The 16,385-nt window shown below is 35.1% G+C and overlaps 2 protein-coding genes across 9 annotated transcripts in view; one reads left to right on the top strand and one right to left on the bottom strand.

The window, feature by feature from the left end:
- znhit1 (zinc finger, HIT-type containing 1) overlaps positions 1-16,385 on the bottom strand; it is a 299,763-nt gene that overhangs the window by 179,656 nt on the left and 103,722 nt on the right. The gene's annotated exons all lie outside the window — the stretch shown is intronic.
- Positions 1-16,385, top strand: part of LOC135748734 (uncharacterized) — a 29,058-nt gene that overhangs the window by 7,769 nt on the left and 4,904 nt on the right. For 5 of the 7 annotated variants that reach the window (XR_012336696.1, XR_012336695.1, XM_073814637.1 and 2 more), the window contains exons 3-16: positions 716-814; positions 4,529-4,606; positions 7,223-7,262; positions 7,517-7,717; positions 7,880-8,073; positions 10,723-10,788; positions 11,354-11,410; positions 12,196-12,235; positions 12,456-12,656; positions 12,754-12,947; positions 14,354-14,419; positions 14,974-15,075; positions 15,642-15,698; positions 16,312-16,354. Coding sequence is in view for 5 of the 7 variants with exons in the window: in XM_073814637.1 (XP_073670738.1) it covers positions 716-814; positions 4,529-4,606; positions 7,223-7,262; positions 7,517-7,717; positions 7,880-8,073; positions 10,723-10,788; positions 11,354-11,410; positions 12,196-12,235; positions 12,456-12,656; positions 12,754-12,947; positions 14,354-14,419; positions 14,974-15,075; positions 15,642-15,698; positions 16,312-16,354 (1,438 nt within the window). In the remaining 2 variants the exon portion in view is untranslated. Of the gene's footprint in view, positions 1-715; positions 815-4,528; positions 4,607-6,307; positions 6,639-7,222; positions 7,263-7,516; positions 7,718-7,879; positions 8,074-10,722; positions 10,789-11,353; positions 11,411-12,195; positions 12,236-12,455; positions 12,657-12,753; positions 12,948-14,353; positions 14,420-14,973; positions 15,076-15,641; positions 15,699-16,311; positions 16,355-16,385 lie in introns of those variants that run through there. The other 2 variants (XM_073814635.1, XM_073814638.1) reach the window with 2 other exon arrangements.

Raw genomic sequence — 16,385 nt, 5'->3', positions numbered from 1 at the left:
CATGACCAATGGAGCGTAAATGATTGGCTGGATGTTGAATGATTTGATACAGGGATCGATTGCTTCTCCTTGCTTCCCCGGATGTTGACTCTGAATATTTTTACACTGAATTTTTTGAGACGTTGAATTATTTTGCACTGAATTTTTTGAGACATTGAATTTTTTACACAAAATCTTTTGAAACATTGAATGTTTTTACACTGAATCTTTTAAAACACATTGAATTTTTTTTCACTGAATTTTTTTTCGACATTGAATTATTTTTTACACTGAATTTTTAAAACATTGAAAAAATGTCATAAGCACAAAAACTGTGCTAGAAATTCGATGGCTTTTAAAATTCAAAGTCGGATTTAGATGCAAAATAAAATTCAGTGTTAAAAATTTTATGTAAAAAAATTCAGTGCTAAGAATTAGAATTCAAAACCCAACGGCACAGATTTACTTCCATATTAATGTAGTTACGGCAGCATTAGTAGCCAACTTTTTGCCTACTTAAATACATACATTGATTTTTATCCATGAATATATGACCAAAAATGCTTGTTGTCCCAAAGTGTCCTAAACTGTTCTGCTATCCCCTCAGATTTGTTCAAGGGTTATTATCAGTTTTGCAAACAAACATACTGTTTTGGTTCAAGGTGTAATACAGATAAGGTGTACATATATTGATTATAAGTTTAGATATATTAACTGTATTCTGTTCTCTTCTTAGATTCAATTGCAGCAAATGATAAACTGGTTATGGTTAATCTTGGGTGATGCACGAAACAACGTGTCGTGGCTATGTAAAAAAATAGTTAAAATAGTACAGGTAAGAAACTCTCACTACAAAAATAGTGTTCAAATTTATTTTAGTTCTTAAAGGAAAGCTTAGTGTAAGTTTCATCCATTTATTCATTTTATTCATCATCCATTTATGTCTTTGAGATAGTAATTATGTAAGAAAGGTTACAGTGAAAGAAGAACTATGGATTAAGGTACAACAAATACAACCCCAAATCAGAAAAAGTTGGGACACTGTAGAAATTGTGAGTAAAAAAGGAGTGGAATAATTTACAAACCTCATAAACTTATATTTTATTCACAATAGAATATAAATAACATATCAAATGTTGAAAGTGAGACATTTTGAAATGTCTTGCCAAATATTGGCTCATTTTGGATTTCATGAGAGCTACACATTCCAAAAAAAGTTGGGACAGGTAGCAATAAGAGGCCAGAAAATTTAAATATACACATAAGGAACAGCTGGAGGACTAATTTGCAACTTATAAGGTCAATTGGCAACATGATTGGGTATAAAAAAGCCTGTCAGTGTGGCAGTGTCTCTCAGAAATCAAGATGGGCAGAGAATCACCAATTCCCCAAATGCTGCGGCGAAAAATCGTTTTCTGAGTTTCTCAGAGAAAAATTGCAAAGAGTTTGATGTTATCATCATCTACAGTGCATAATATCATCCAAAGATTCAGAGAATCTGGAACAATCTCTGTGCTTAAGGGTCAATGCATGAAAACCATACTTGATGCATGTGATCTTCGGGCTCTTAGATGGCTCTGCATCACATACAGGAATGCTACTGTAATGGAAATCATAACATGGGTTCTGGTATACTTCCAGAAAACATTGTCGGTGAACACAATCCATCGTGTCATTCGCTGTTGCCAGCTAAAACTCTATAGGTCAAACAAGAAGTCATATCTAAACATGACCCAGAAGCGCAGGCGTTTTCTCTGGGCCAAGGCTCATTTAAAATGGACTTTGGCAAAGTGAAAAACTGTTCTGTGGTCAGACAAATAAAAATTTGAAGTTCTTTTTGAAAAACTGGGACACCATTTCATCCGGACTAAAGAGGACAATGACAACCCAAGTTGTTATTAGCGCTCATTTCAGAAGCCTGCATCTCTGATGGTTTGGGGTTGCATGAGTGCGTGTGGCATTGGCAGCTTACACATCTGAAAAGGCACCATCAATGTTGAAAGGTTTATCCAAGTTTTAGAGCAGCATATGCCTTCATTCAGACGTTGTCTCTTTCAGGGAAGACCTTGCATTTTCCAACATGACAATACCAGACCACATACTGCATCAATTACAATGTCAAGACTGCGTAAAAGAAGGATCTGAGTACTGAAATGGCCAGCCTGCAGTCCAGATCTGTCACCCACAGAAAATATTCGGTGCATCATAAAGAGGAAAATGTGACAAAGAAGACCTAAGGCAGTTGAGCAACTAGAAGCCTGTTTTAGACAAGAATGGGACAACATTCCTATTCCTAAACATTGGTCCTCCTCCAGCTGTTCCTTATATGTACATTTAAATTTTCCGGCCTCTTATTGCTACCTGTCCCAACTTTTTTTGGAATGTGTAGCTCTCATGAAATCCAAAATAAGCCAATATTTGGCATGACATTTCAAAATGTCTCACTTTCAACATTTGATATGTTATCTATATTCTATTGTGAATAAAATATAAGTTTATGAGATTTGTAAATCATTCCATTACTTTTTTACTCACAATTTCTAAAGTGTCCCAACTTTTTCTGATTTGGGGTTGTAAGTTTGAATATTTGCCCCATGTTAAAGATTGCAGACTTCTTCACATTAGAAAATGTTAAGACCCTACTGAATGCTTACAACTGAAAATAAAATAAATACTAACAGTTGTCATTACTGGTTTTAGCAGCCAATGTGTTTTCCTACTTAAATACATACAATGGCCCTCATTTATCAAAAGTGCGTACACCAAATTTCCAGCGTACACCTTGCGTACACCCAAAACCACGGTGACTTTGAGATTTATCAATATGGACGTTGGCGTACGGCACGCTCAAATCCTACGCCAGCTCAGGAGGTGGTGTACGCACATTTTGAGTTAGTGCAGAAATGCGCAAAAACTTCCTTACACCACAAAACGTACTGACAAACTAAAATATATGATATATTATGACCCACTGTAAAAAACATAGTAATTATAAACTTCAGTGTTTATTTTTATGCAACAATGTTCAATGTTTAATTTGTGAGACTTTACCAAAGCATTTGATTTGTATGCATATGTATTCCTTCAGTTGAGAGCCTGTGCGCTTTACCTGATGTTTCAGAGCGAGCATGTGAACGGAGCTTAGTGGGAGCGGAGCGTTGAGCGGTGCGGTAATATTACCATCAAAGCGCCTTTCCGAAAATTTCGCTCCCTCAGCACCGCTCGTTGAACCCAGAACGCCCTTTGATAATTTGCTAGTTCGAGAATCTGTAGAAACGTCTAGCAATAAGTTATGGAATTCAAGCCTTATACATAAATGTAAAGTAAAAATCAAAGTTAAGATTGAGCAGGAAGAAAAAATTAAAAAGGGACTGCGGAGAGACTAAAGAGTTAGCAAATATTCTTCCTGGAATCTGAAGCGGCACATTGCAAGAAAGCACAAGGATGTGCTACGAAAACATGGTAATGCAATAAAAGGTAAGCTAGTTACGTACCATTCGATGATAAATAAATACAGATGAGGTAAGGTAAAATGCTTGTGTTGAATGGAGCCGTAAATCCGATCATGATGACATGCGGACAAAATTATGGCCACAAATAATTTTTTATGCTATGGACACTTCTTTTTCTTATTTAGTCTAAAGTATGGCCATAAATTTAGAATTTGTTCCCAATATTCAACAGTTTGTTCCTTGGAATTAATTATTATAATATTTAGAATATTTCGTAATTACTATTACAATTATTATTACTTCAAATTATGAATTAGCTTAGCTAAAACATGTGGATGTCGTGGAAACAAATTGTTAATTTGAATTATATCCGGAGCTCCGTATCAAACTGGATCTAAGATACAGCTAACAAACAACTGTATGTAAATACAGAACAACACACTACAAAAGTTACTACATCATTTTAAAATATTATATAAAAAAATTAACTGAACTATTAAGCAGACATAGAATTTAGATGTAGGCAACAGTAAATAATAATAATAATAAATAATTATTCTTCTAAATATCAATTAATAATAAAAATAATAATAAGAATATTACAAATTGTCATCCAATTATTAATGTGTCTTTAATCCCACTCTTTAAACTGCCAAATAAAACAATTTTGTTTCTTTTCACTTCCCCGGATTCTCTTCTTTGCCGTCTTTCGTTTGTCAATGGCGTAAAATGAGGGCGTGGGGGAGGCGGAGACTTGAATTTATATGGGCTTGTTATTCTAATGACGCTCGTTTTCGGCCGCGGCATTTATGAAGGGCAGATATTGCGTACACCTGAATATCAACGGTACGCACAGTTTCATAAATCAGGTGGTGAGAGGAGTGTAAGCATAATCTTACGCCAACATATACGCCCGTTTCTACGCAAGAATGATAAATGAGGGCCATTGTTTTTATCCATGAATACATGACCAAAAAAGCCTGTTTTCCTAAAGTGTCCCAAACATACTGCTTCGGCTTCAAGGTGCAATACAGATAAGAAGTGTATATATTTATTATAAGTTTAGATATATTAACTGTGTTCTGTTCTCTCCATAGATTCTATGGCAGCAAATGATAAACTGTTTATGGTTCATCTTTGGTATTCTACTATACATCGTAATTAAAATAAAACAGGTAAGAAACTCTCACTACAAAAATAGTGTTAAAATTTACTTTAGTTCTTAAAGGAAAGCTTAGTGTAAGTGTCATCCATTTATTCATTTTATTCCTCATTTTATGTCATTGAGCTAGTAACTTTTTAATGTGAGAAAGATGATGATACAGTGAAAGAAGAACTAGAATAGATGAGTGTATTGAGGTACAACAAATAAGTTTGAGTATTTGTCCCGGTTAAAGATTGCAGACTTATTCACACTAAAAAGTACATTTTTAAGACCCTCAGAGATTAAAATAAATCATAACAGTTGTCATTACTGGCATTAGCTGTCATGACGCCTGTTGAACACAATATATATATAAAAATATATAAAAGCTGTCATGGTACCCTTTGAGGTCTTGTCATGGTACCCTTTGAGGCCTTCCTAAGGTCTCTTCCGAAGAGACCTTAGGAAGCTATACGACATCACAGCTATACGACATCACAAGATGCCTGAGTGGAAAGAAAAACTTCCAACAGAAGAAACCTCTCAGAGGAAAAGATGGTAAACTCATAAGTAAAACAGAGGAACAGTTAGAGAGATGGAGAGAACACTTCCATGGAATTCTCAATAGACCCTTTCCAGAAGACCCCCCAGAGCTAACACCAGCAGTAATAGACCTTGAAATACCTATAGGACCTATCACAAAGGAAGAAATTAGGTATGCATTGAACAAGATCAAAAACGGGAAAGCAGCCGGAGCTGATAATATACCACCTGAAGCATTGAAAGCTGGAGGTGAAGTGACAGTAAATGCCCTGCACTCACTTCTACTCAAGATTTGGGATACAGAATCAATCCCCAAAGAGTGGAATAAAGGATTGCTGGCGAAACTTCCTAAAAAGGGAGATCTCAGCCACTGCAAGAACTGGAGAGGAATTATGCTACTGTCAATTACGAGCAAAGTCATGACAAGAGCAATCCTAGAAAGGATGAAACAAACAATAGACCTCAAGATAAGAGACAAGCAAACAGGCTTTCGACCCAGAAGATCATGTTGCGACCAAATAGCAACATTGAGAATAATAATAGAACAATCTCTTGAATGGAATTCTGGACTCTACCTAACCTTTGTGGACTTTGAAAAAGCCTTTGACTCAGTGGACCAGGCCACACAATGGAGACTACTGAGACACTATGGAGTGCCAGACAAAATTGTCAGGATGATCAAAGTGATGTATGATGGTTTTGAAGCCAGTATCATACATGATGGAATAACAACACAAGGATTTGAGGTCAAGACTGGAGTAAAACAAGGCTGCCTTTTAAGCCCTCTGCTGTTTCTTGTCCTGCTGGACTGGGTCAAACGCTAGTCCTACGGAAGCGAGAAGACTGGAATCCAGTGGACACTAACCAAACAGCTGGAGGACATAGAATTTGCAGATGACCTGTGCTTACTAAGCCACAAAGTAGCACATATGAGACTGAAGGTAAACACCTTGAAGAGAAATGCAGAGAGAGTCTTAAAATAAATGTGGACAAAACCAAGGAAATGAGAGTTAAGACACCTGCAAATACTGATGTGATCAAATGTGGAGAAGAGACCATTGAGAGAGTAGACCAGTTTCGGTACCTTGGTAGCATAGTTTCAAAATCCGGAGGAACAGAAGATGATGTCAAAGCTAGGAAGAGAAATGCACAACAAATATTTTCCAGATTTTTAATTCCAGTGTTAAAACCATGTTTTGGCCAAACTACAACCGTTCATCAACAAGAAGCTAAGACATCTATGTGGCATCTGGTGGCCAAAGAAAATTACCAATAAAGAACTGTGGAGAAAAACAGAACAGGAAGAACTGGAAACGACGCAGAGGAAGGCCCAAAGACTCATGGCGAAGAACTACCAGAGACGAACTCCAGAAAATCAACATCACCTGGAAAGAAGCCAAGGGGAAGAGCCTAGACCGTATTGTCTGGAGGCAGACCGTAGAAGCCCTATGCTCCGCTCGGAGTGAAGAGGAATAAGAAGAAGAAGAAGAAGATGGTACCCTTTAAAAAGTTCAATTAAGGTAGAGATACTGTATGTATACATTTGGCATCAATATGTAGGCCTACTTTTACGCACTCTTTAGGTTAAAGGCGTTCTAAGCGAATCGGTGTGTTGATTTTTGAAATGTGTTTTCAAACAAACTGAGCGTAGTTAACTCCTCCCCCTCCCTTCCGTGCTTTCATGAACGTGCCCAAACCCAACCCCCAAATCCTTCCTGGCGTTTATTGGCTGGAACACTTTGTTTTGTTTTGTGGTGCAGGTTTGGCCACTGTGTTTATATTGAAGTTTGTAGAGCCGGGGCTGTCTACAGAGATCGTGTTTTTTACAGTTTGATCAGCGGACAGGCAGCAAGCAGATAGTGAGGAGATGTTTGCTGTATGTAACAAAAAATGTTTTATGGTCTAAAACGTGTGAATTCGCTTAGAGAGCCTTTAAAAAAATAAACATTTTGATAGGGTACTGAGCCAGTGACAGCTTTTGTACCTTTTTAGATCTTGTAGAAATCTTATTACTAATTTATAAATTTGATCCATATTGTTTCAAATGAAACTGTCGCACAGAGGAACAAATTTAACTATACAAATGAATTTGTTTGTGATACAGACTTGTACCTGGCTTTTCAACGGGATCAACAAAGCAAAAAGTAAGTAGAAATGATGAAGTTGAAAGACAAACATTACTGTGTGTGTCAATGTGGCTGCTAATAATAGAGTCTTTTAGTCCAATAGAAGAGAGCAGTAAAATTAAACAGAAGGTACTAGAGTCATTACATTTCTTATTTTCTTTTTAACAGTTTCTGACAAAAGTCCAGTTTTTATTCATATTCCTTATAATCACAACAAAGAACCATTCTAATTCTGAGATTAAAAACTAATACATTATATTTTTACATTGAAGGAAACAACTACTACATAATTCAGTCTGGGAACTCATGCAATGCACAAACAAGGATTTTAGATTATCTCCGTGAACATGTACCTGGTATGACAGAGGTGAATAAAGTGGATGAGTGCGATGTGATTCTGGTTTTCTGCCCTATTGTTTCACGGGCGGGAACTGACATTGATGCTGCACTGTATCAACTTAATAACTGTTCAGGTAAACTTTAAACTTAATAAAAAAGTTGGTGTAAATATATATATATATATATATATATATATATATATATATATATATATATATATATATATATATATATATAAACTATGAGTACACATAACATTACTACATTTGTGACAACCTCATTATATCTTTAAACAGATTCCAAACCAGCTGTTTTTATGGTGCTCCATCATACATTTGACCGAGAGAAAGTTTTACCAGACAGCAGCAGATTTATAACCAGAGGAAACACACTCACTGTGAACTGTCTATTTAATGAAGATGAGGGCTTACTGGCAAGTGACATGAATGATGTGGAACTGGGCAAAATTTTTCAGCGTTTAAAACCTCAGGTGCCATTTTCTATCTTTAATTAAATTTGAATGTAAAAGATTTTGCAAACACAACTTATACAGTTAAATAATTACAGTAAGTGAGTATAAAAATCCCTTTACAAGGAAGCAGAAATCCTGAGCAAAGTCTAAGATGTCTAATATAATTTTAGACATCAGCCTTCATGGACTGTTTGTGATGATGATGTTTAAACACATTGTTTAAGCATAGTCTCTGTCTCGTGCTGTTTTTGTTCATTTTTTTCACCAAATATTTATCTTACTGGAGGCATAAAAATGCTTAAAGACCAATATGCAATGTAGTAAAGTGACTGAAGATGGAAGATTATTTTACATAATAATCAACATCCTATTAGAAAATAAACGTAAACATTGAGTTGGCATCTCGCTGCTAGCAATTAATTGTATTCACTCCCCCACCTTGAACTATGAAAGTCTTTAAGGGGACATTACACAAGACTTTTTTAAGATGTAAAATAAATCCTTGGTGTTCCCAGAATACGGATGTGAAGTTCTAGCTCAAAATACCATATCATTAATTTATTATAGTATGTTTAAATTGCCACTTTGTAGGTGTGAGCAGAAATGTGACGCTTTTGGATGTGCCTTTTTAAATGCAAATAAGCTGATCTCTGCACGAAATGGCAGTGCATATTTGATTTTGAGACTTTAGCCTGGTGTTCAAAGGCAGTTTCACATATTTATTATCAATTCCAGTGTTTCCCATACATAGGCTCTACTTGGGCGCTGCGCCCAGGTAAATTGCGACCCGCCCAGGTAAAAAAATCACTTTACGAATTTCCGTATTTTCTGAACTCGACTGGATGACCCGTGTTTTGGAGAGAGAGAGAGAGAGAGAGAGAGAGAGAGAGAGAGAGAGAGAGAGAGAGAGAGAGAGAGAGAGAGAGAGAGCGCGAGAGAGAGGTGGGGGTCGGGTGACCGTGAAGATGATGCACGCGTCATAAACTCATCATCCAGCGCGGCAAACTGGATCAACTGCAGCAGCACATACATACGGAGCAGCCAGGGAACACACTGCGACCAAAATAGTCGCATATGCTTATGTGCATATGTGTTTATAGCATCTAAGTTGGCTTCATTTTGCGTGCAAGCACGTTGTGTCTCTACGGTTGAGTGTCCGTTCACGTGCTCTCTGTTTCTCAATGAATTGGGCGCGACGCGAAGCAACCTCAGTGTCACATTGTATCCTTTCATGTTTCTGAATTTTAATAATCTTACTATTAATAGACAATATCTTTACTAAAATCTAAACAGTTTGCACAGAGATTGTAGCAAAAAGCAGTGCTAATACTGAATGAGCAAAGCTCTAGCTGACGCAAAGCTGCAATGTAAAGTCTGTCATCGGGACAGCAAGTAGACTTTTAAATTAAAAGTCTTTTTTTAATCGGCAAAAGAGAAATAGAAAGCAGAAGCAGTAAAAGTCCCTATCTTATAGAAGTTATTAACATTATAACATCAGTCACATTTATAATCTATAGACCTGCACTGTCTATATAGACTATAGTATACATAGTATTGTATATAATTGAGTTTGATAAAAGGGGTCATCAAATTGCTTCATATATCAGTGCAAAAACATAAAGTGTTTTCGTGGTGCTTTGACAAACAGTGTCAGCTTTGTTTATGGCAAAAAAAGTTTGGGGTGGTTAGATTAATGAACTATAATGTGAAATTAATATGAATGTTTTATAAATCAAAGTATTGTGTTGTGTCACACATTATTAGTTCTTTGTTACATGTATAGTAGACCATTTTTTGTCGGTGGATAATAATGATTGCCCTTTTCACCAGCTACCACCACAAGTAAATTTCAGATCTGTGGGAAATGCTGAATTCCATATACTTAAAGACCTTAAATGTAATTACGATGGCATTAGTAGCCAACCTTTTTTCTACTTAAATACCAACCCAGTCTCACCCCATTTCGTCAATATTTGACGACACTTGACCATTCGTCATATGTTGACGTGAAGGGTATACCTTTCGCGTCATTTTTTGACGAACTGGGGACTTCAATACTATTACGTCCGTTGCATTCTCTTTCCTATTTTATTACCATTTGCGCGTCGGTTTAGGGTTAGATTTACATAATGACATCCCTACCCAAACCTAACTCTAACCCCAACGCCAGGTGACAACTGTTTCTAACCCCAACGCCAGGTGACAACTGTTTAATTTCGCGTACACTGTTTAATTTCGCGTACACTGTTTAATTTTGCGTAATCTAACCCTAAACCGACGCGCAAATGGTAATAAAATAGGAAAGAGAATGCAACGGACGTAATAGTATTAAAGTCCCCAGTTCGTCAAAAAATGACGCGAAAGGTATACCCTTCACGTCAACATATGACGAATGGTCAAGTGTCGTCAAATATTGACGAAATGGGGTGAGACTGTGTTATAAATACATACATTGATTTTTGTCCATGAATATATGACCAAAAATGCCTGTTGTCCCAAAGTGTCCCAAACTGTTCTGCTATCCCCTTAAATTTGTTCAAGGTTTATTATCAGTTTTGCAACAAACATACTGTTTTGGTTCAAGGTGCAATCCAGATAAGGAGTGTATATTATAAGTTTAGATATATTAACTGTATTCTGTTCTCTCCTCCATTCTCTCAATGGCAGCAAAGGATAAACTGTTTATGGTTCATCATCGGTATTGCACAAGGCATCGTGTTGTGGCCATATCAAGTAAGAAACTCTTACTACAAAAATTGTTTTAAAATTTACTTTAGTTCATAAAGGAAAGCTTAGTGTAAGTTTCATCCATTCATTCATTTTATTCATCATCCATTTATGTCTTTGAGATAGTAATTATGTAAGAAAGGTTATGATGATACAGTGAAAGAAGAACTAATAGAGGTGTGGATTGAGGTACAACAAATAAGTTTGAATATTTGCCCCATGCTAAGATTGCAGATGTATTCACATTAGAAAATTTTAAGACCCTTCTGGATGCTAACAATTGAAAATAAAACAAATACTAACAGTTGTCATTACTGGTTTTAGCAGCCAATGTGTTTCCCTACTTAAATGCATTGTTTTTATTCATGAATATATGACCAAACATGCCTGTTTCTTACTAAAGGTCCCAAACTGTTCTGTTTTCCCTTTTACATTTGTTCAAGGGTGTTTATCAGTTTTGTAACAAACATACTGTTTTGGTTCAAGGTGCAATACATATAAGAAGTGTATATATATTTATTATACGTTTAGATATATTAACTGTATTCTGTTCTCTCCGATTCAATTGCAGCAAATGATAAACAGGTTATGGTTAATCTTGGGTGATGCATGTCAAAAAATAGGACAGGTAAGAAACTCTCACTACAAAAATAGCGTTAAAATTTATTTTAGTTCTTAAAGGAAAGCTTAGTGTAAGTGACATCCATTTATTCATGTTATTCCTCATTTTATGTCATTGAACTAGTAACTTTGTAATGTGAGAAAGGTTATGACGATACAGTGAAAGAAGTACTGTACTAGAATAGAGGAGTGTATTGAGGTACAACAAATAAGTTTGAATATTTGTCCCAGTTAAAGCCTGCAGACTTATTCACACTAAAAAGTACATTTTTAAGACCCTCAGAGTTTAAAATAAATCATGACACCTGTTGAACACAATTGCTGTTACAGCAGTACTTAGCGCCCCCCCCCCCCCCCCCCCCAAAAAAAGGAAGTCATTCCCACAACATGTGAGTCAAGTTAAGTCTAAAGAAATCACCACTACACTGGGGCTTATGACATTTTTCTATCACCAAACTCAGAAAAATATATAAAAGCTGTCATGAAACCCTTTAAAAAGTTCAATTTAGGTAGAGATACTGTATGTATCTATGTATACATTTGGCATCAATATGTAGGCCTACTTATATGCACTCTTTAGGTTAAAAAATAAACATTTTGATAGGGTACTGAGCCAGTGACAGTTTTTGTTTCTTTTTAGATCACTGATAGCATATTAAATTCATATTTGTTCAGAATCTTTCTTGTAGAAATGTTATAACTAATTTATAAATTTGATCCATATTGTTTCAAATGAAACTGTTGCACAGAGGATCAAATTTAACTATACAAATGAATTTGTTTGTGATACAGACTTGGGCCTGGCTTTTCAACGGGAACAACAAAGCAAAAAGTAAGTAGAAATGATGATGTTTATAGACAAACATGACTGTGTGTGTTTGTCAATGTGGCTGCTAATAATAGAGTCTTTTAGTCTGATAGAAAAGAGCAGTAAAATTAAACAGAAGGTACTAGATTACATTTCTTATTTTCATTTTAACAGTTTCTGACAAAAGTTCAGTTTTTCTAATTCTGAGATTAAAAACTAATACATTATATTTTTTACATTGAAGGAAACAACTGCTACATAATTCAGTCTGGGAACTCACGCAATGCACACACAAAGATTTTAGAAACTCTCCATGAACATGTACCTGGTATGACAGAGGTGAATAAAGTGGAGAAGTGCGATGTGATTCTGGTTTTCTGCCCTATTGTTTCACGGGCAGGAACTGACATTCAAGCAGCACTGGATCAACTTAATAACTGTTCAGGTAACTTCAAACTTAATAAAAAAGTTGGTGTAAATATAAACTATGATTACACATAACAATACCACATTTGTGACAACCTCAATATATCTTTAAACAGAATCCAAACCAGCTGTTTTTATGGTGCTCCATCACACATTTGACAGAGAGAAAGTTTTACCAGACAGCAGCAGATTTATAACCAGAGGAAACACACTCACTGTGAACTGTCTCTTTAATGAAGATGAGGGCTTACTGGCATGTGACACGAATGATGTGGAACTGGACAAAATTATTCAGCGTTTAAAACCTCAGGTGTCATTTTCTATCTTTAATTAAATTTGAATGTAAAAGATTTTGCAAACACAACTTATACAGTGAAATAATTACACTGTAAAAAAAATCCGTAGAAATTACAATGTTATTGCAGCTGGGTTGCCGGTAATTTACCGTAGATTTAAATGTATGTTATTTACTGGCAAGAGTTTGTTCAAAGTTAAATACATTTTTAATATTAACAAGTCTTTATCTTTACAGAATAAAACTAAACAATAACAGTCTCATGCAAAGCATTCTGGGAACCAGAAATCATCATCAACCTTTTTCTGTTTTTTGCTTCAGATTTTGTTTCCCAGAACGTTTTGCTTCATGCTGTTTTTTTAGTTTTACTCTGTAAAGACAAAGACTTGTAAATGTTAAATGTTCATTTAACTTTGAGCAAAATTTTGCCAGTAAATAACATAAATTTAAATCTACGGTAAATTACCGGCAACCCAGCTGCAATTTCTACGGATTTTTTGTACAGTGTACAGTAAGTGAGTATAACAATCCCTTTACGAGAGAGCAGAAATCCTGAGCAAAGTCTAACATGTCTAGTATAATTTTAGACATCAGCCTTTATGGAGTGTTTGTGATGATGATGTTTAAACACATTGCTCAAGCATAGTCCCTGTCTCATGCTGTTTTTGTTCATTTTTCCACCAAATATTCATCTTACTGGAGGCATAAAAATTCTTACAGACCAATATGCAATGTAGTAAAGTGACTGAAGATTATTTTACATAATAATCAACATCCTATTAGAAAATAAACGTAAACATTGAGTTGGCATCTCGCTATGCTAGCAATTACTTTTATTCACTCTCCCACCTTGAACTATGAAAGTCTTTAAGGGGACATTACACAACACTTTTTTAAGATGTAAAATAAAAACTTGGTGTTCCCAGAATACCTATGTGAAGTTCTAGCTCAAAATACCATATAATTAATTTATTATAGTATGTTTAAATTGCCACTTTGTAGGTGTGAGCAGAAATGTAACGCTTTTGGATGTGCCTTTTTAAATGCAAATAAGCTGATCTCTGCACCAAATGGCAGTGCATATTTGATTTTGAGACTTCAGCCTGGTGTTCAAAGGCAGTTTCACATATTTATTATCAATTCCATATACTTAAAGACCTTAAATGTAATTACGATGGCATTAGTAGCCAACCTTTTTTCTACTTAAATACATACATTGATTTTTGTCCATGAATATATGACCAAAAATGCCTGTTGTCCCAAATTGTTTTGCTATCCCCTTAGATTTGTTCAAGGGTTATTATTAGTTTTGCAACAAACATACTGTTTTGGTTCAAGGTGCAATCCAGATAAGGAGTGTATATTATAGGTTTAGATATATTAACTGTATTCTGTTCTCTCCTCCATTCTCTCAATGGCAGCAAAGGATAAACTGTTTATGGTTCATCATCGGTATTGCACAAGGCATCGTGTTGTGGCCATATCAAGTAAGAAACTCTTACTACAAAATTTTTTTTAAATTTACTTTAGTTCTTAAAGGAAACCTTAGTGTAAGTTTCATCCATTCATTCATTTTATTAATCATCCATTTATGTCTTTGAGATAGTAATTATGTAAGAAAGGTTATGATGATACAGTGAAAGAAGAACTAATAGAGGAGTGGATTGAGGTACAACAAATCAGTTTGAATATTTGCCCCATGCTAAAGATTGCAGACGTATTCACATTAGAAAATTTTAAGACCCTACAAGATGCTAACAATTAAAAATAAAATAAATACTAACAGTTGTCATTGCTGGTTTTAGCAGCCAATGTGTTTCCCTACTTAAATGCATTGTTTTTATTCATGAATATATGACCAAAAATGCCTATTGTTACTAAAGGTCCACAACTGTTCTGCTTTCCCCTTTACATTTGTTCAAGTGTTATTATCAGTTTTGCAACAAACATACTGTTTTGGTTTCAAGGTGCAATACAGATAAGGAGTGTATATATATATTATGAGTTTAGATATATTAACTGTGTTCTGTTCTCTCATTAGATTCAATGGCAGCAAATGATAAACTGTTGGTTGATCCGTATAGCACAAGACATCGTGTTGTGGCCATATCAAAAAATAGTTTGTATAATTAAAAAAGTAAAGGTAAGAAACTCTCACTAAAAATAGTGTTAAAATTTACTTTAGTTCATAAAGGAAAGCTTAGTGTAAGTTTCATCCATTCATTCATTTTATTCATCATCCATTTATGTCTTTGAGATAGTAATTATGTAAGAAAGGTTATGATGATACAGTGAAAGAAGAACTAATAGAGGAGTGGATTGAGGTACAACAAATAAGTTTGAATATTTGTCCCATGTTAAAGATTGCAGACTTATTCACATTAGAACATGTTAAGACCCTACTGGATGCTAACAATTGAAAATTAAATAAATACTAACAGTTGCCATTACTGGTTTTAGCAGCCAATGTGTTTCCCTACTTAAATGCATTGTTTTTTTATCCATGAATATATGACCAAAAATGCCTGTTTGTTACTAAAGGTCCCAAACTGTTCTGCTTTCCCCTTTACATTTGTTCAAGGGTTATTATCAGTTTTGTAACAAACATACTGTTTTGGTTCAAGGTGCAATACATATAAGAAGTGTATATATATTTATTATACGCTTAGATATATTAACTGTATTCTGTTCTCTCCGATTCAATTGCAGCAAATGATAAACAGGTTATGGTTAATCTTGGGTGATGCACGTCAAAAAATAGGACAGGTAAGAAACTCTCACTACAAAAATAGCGTTAAAAAGTGAATTGAGGTACAACAAATAAGTTTGAATATTTGTCCCAGTTAAAGCCTGCAGACTTATTCACACTAAAAAGTACATTTTTAAGACCCTCAGAGTTTAAAATAAATCATGACACCTGTTGAACACAATTGCTGTTACAGCAGTACTTAGCCCCCCCCCCCCCAAAGGAAGTCATTCCCACAACATGTGAGTCAAGTTAAGTCTGAAGAAATCACCACTACACTTATGACACTTTTCTATCACCACACTCAGAAAAATAGTGTAAAAGCTGTCATGGTACCCTTTAAAGTTCAATTTAGGTAGAGATACTGTATCTATGTATACATTTGGCATCAATATAAGCCTACTTATATGCACTCTTTAGGTTAAAAAAATAAACATTTTGATAGGGTCCTGAGCCATTGACAGTTTTTGTATCTTTTTAGATCACTGATAGCATATTAAATTCATATTTGTTCAGAATCTTTCTTGTAGAAATGTTATAACTAATTTATAAATTTGATCCATATTGTTTCAAATGAAACTGTTGCACAGAGGAACAAATGTAACTATACAAATGAATTTGTTTGTGATACAGACTTGGGCCTGGTACATTTTCAACTGGATCAACAAAGCAAAAAGTAAGTAGAAATGATGAAGTTTATAGACAAA

This window comes from Paramisgurnus dabryanus, chromosome 5, assembly GCF_030506205.2.
Source record: "Paramisgurnus dabryanus chromosome 5, PD_genome_1.1, whole genome shotgun sequence".
Taxonomy (NCBI): domain Eukaryota; kingdom Metazoa; phylum Chordata; class Actinopteri; order Cypriniformes; family Cobitidae; genus Paramisgurnus; species Paramisgurnus dabryanus.
The sequence above is the reverse complement of the archived record's forward strand: the minus strand, read 5'-3'. Positions and strand labels throughout refer to the sequence as shown.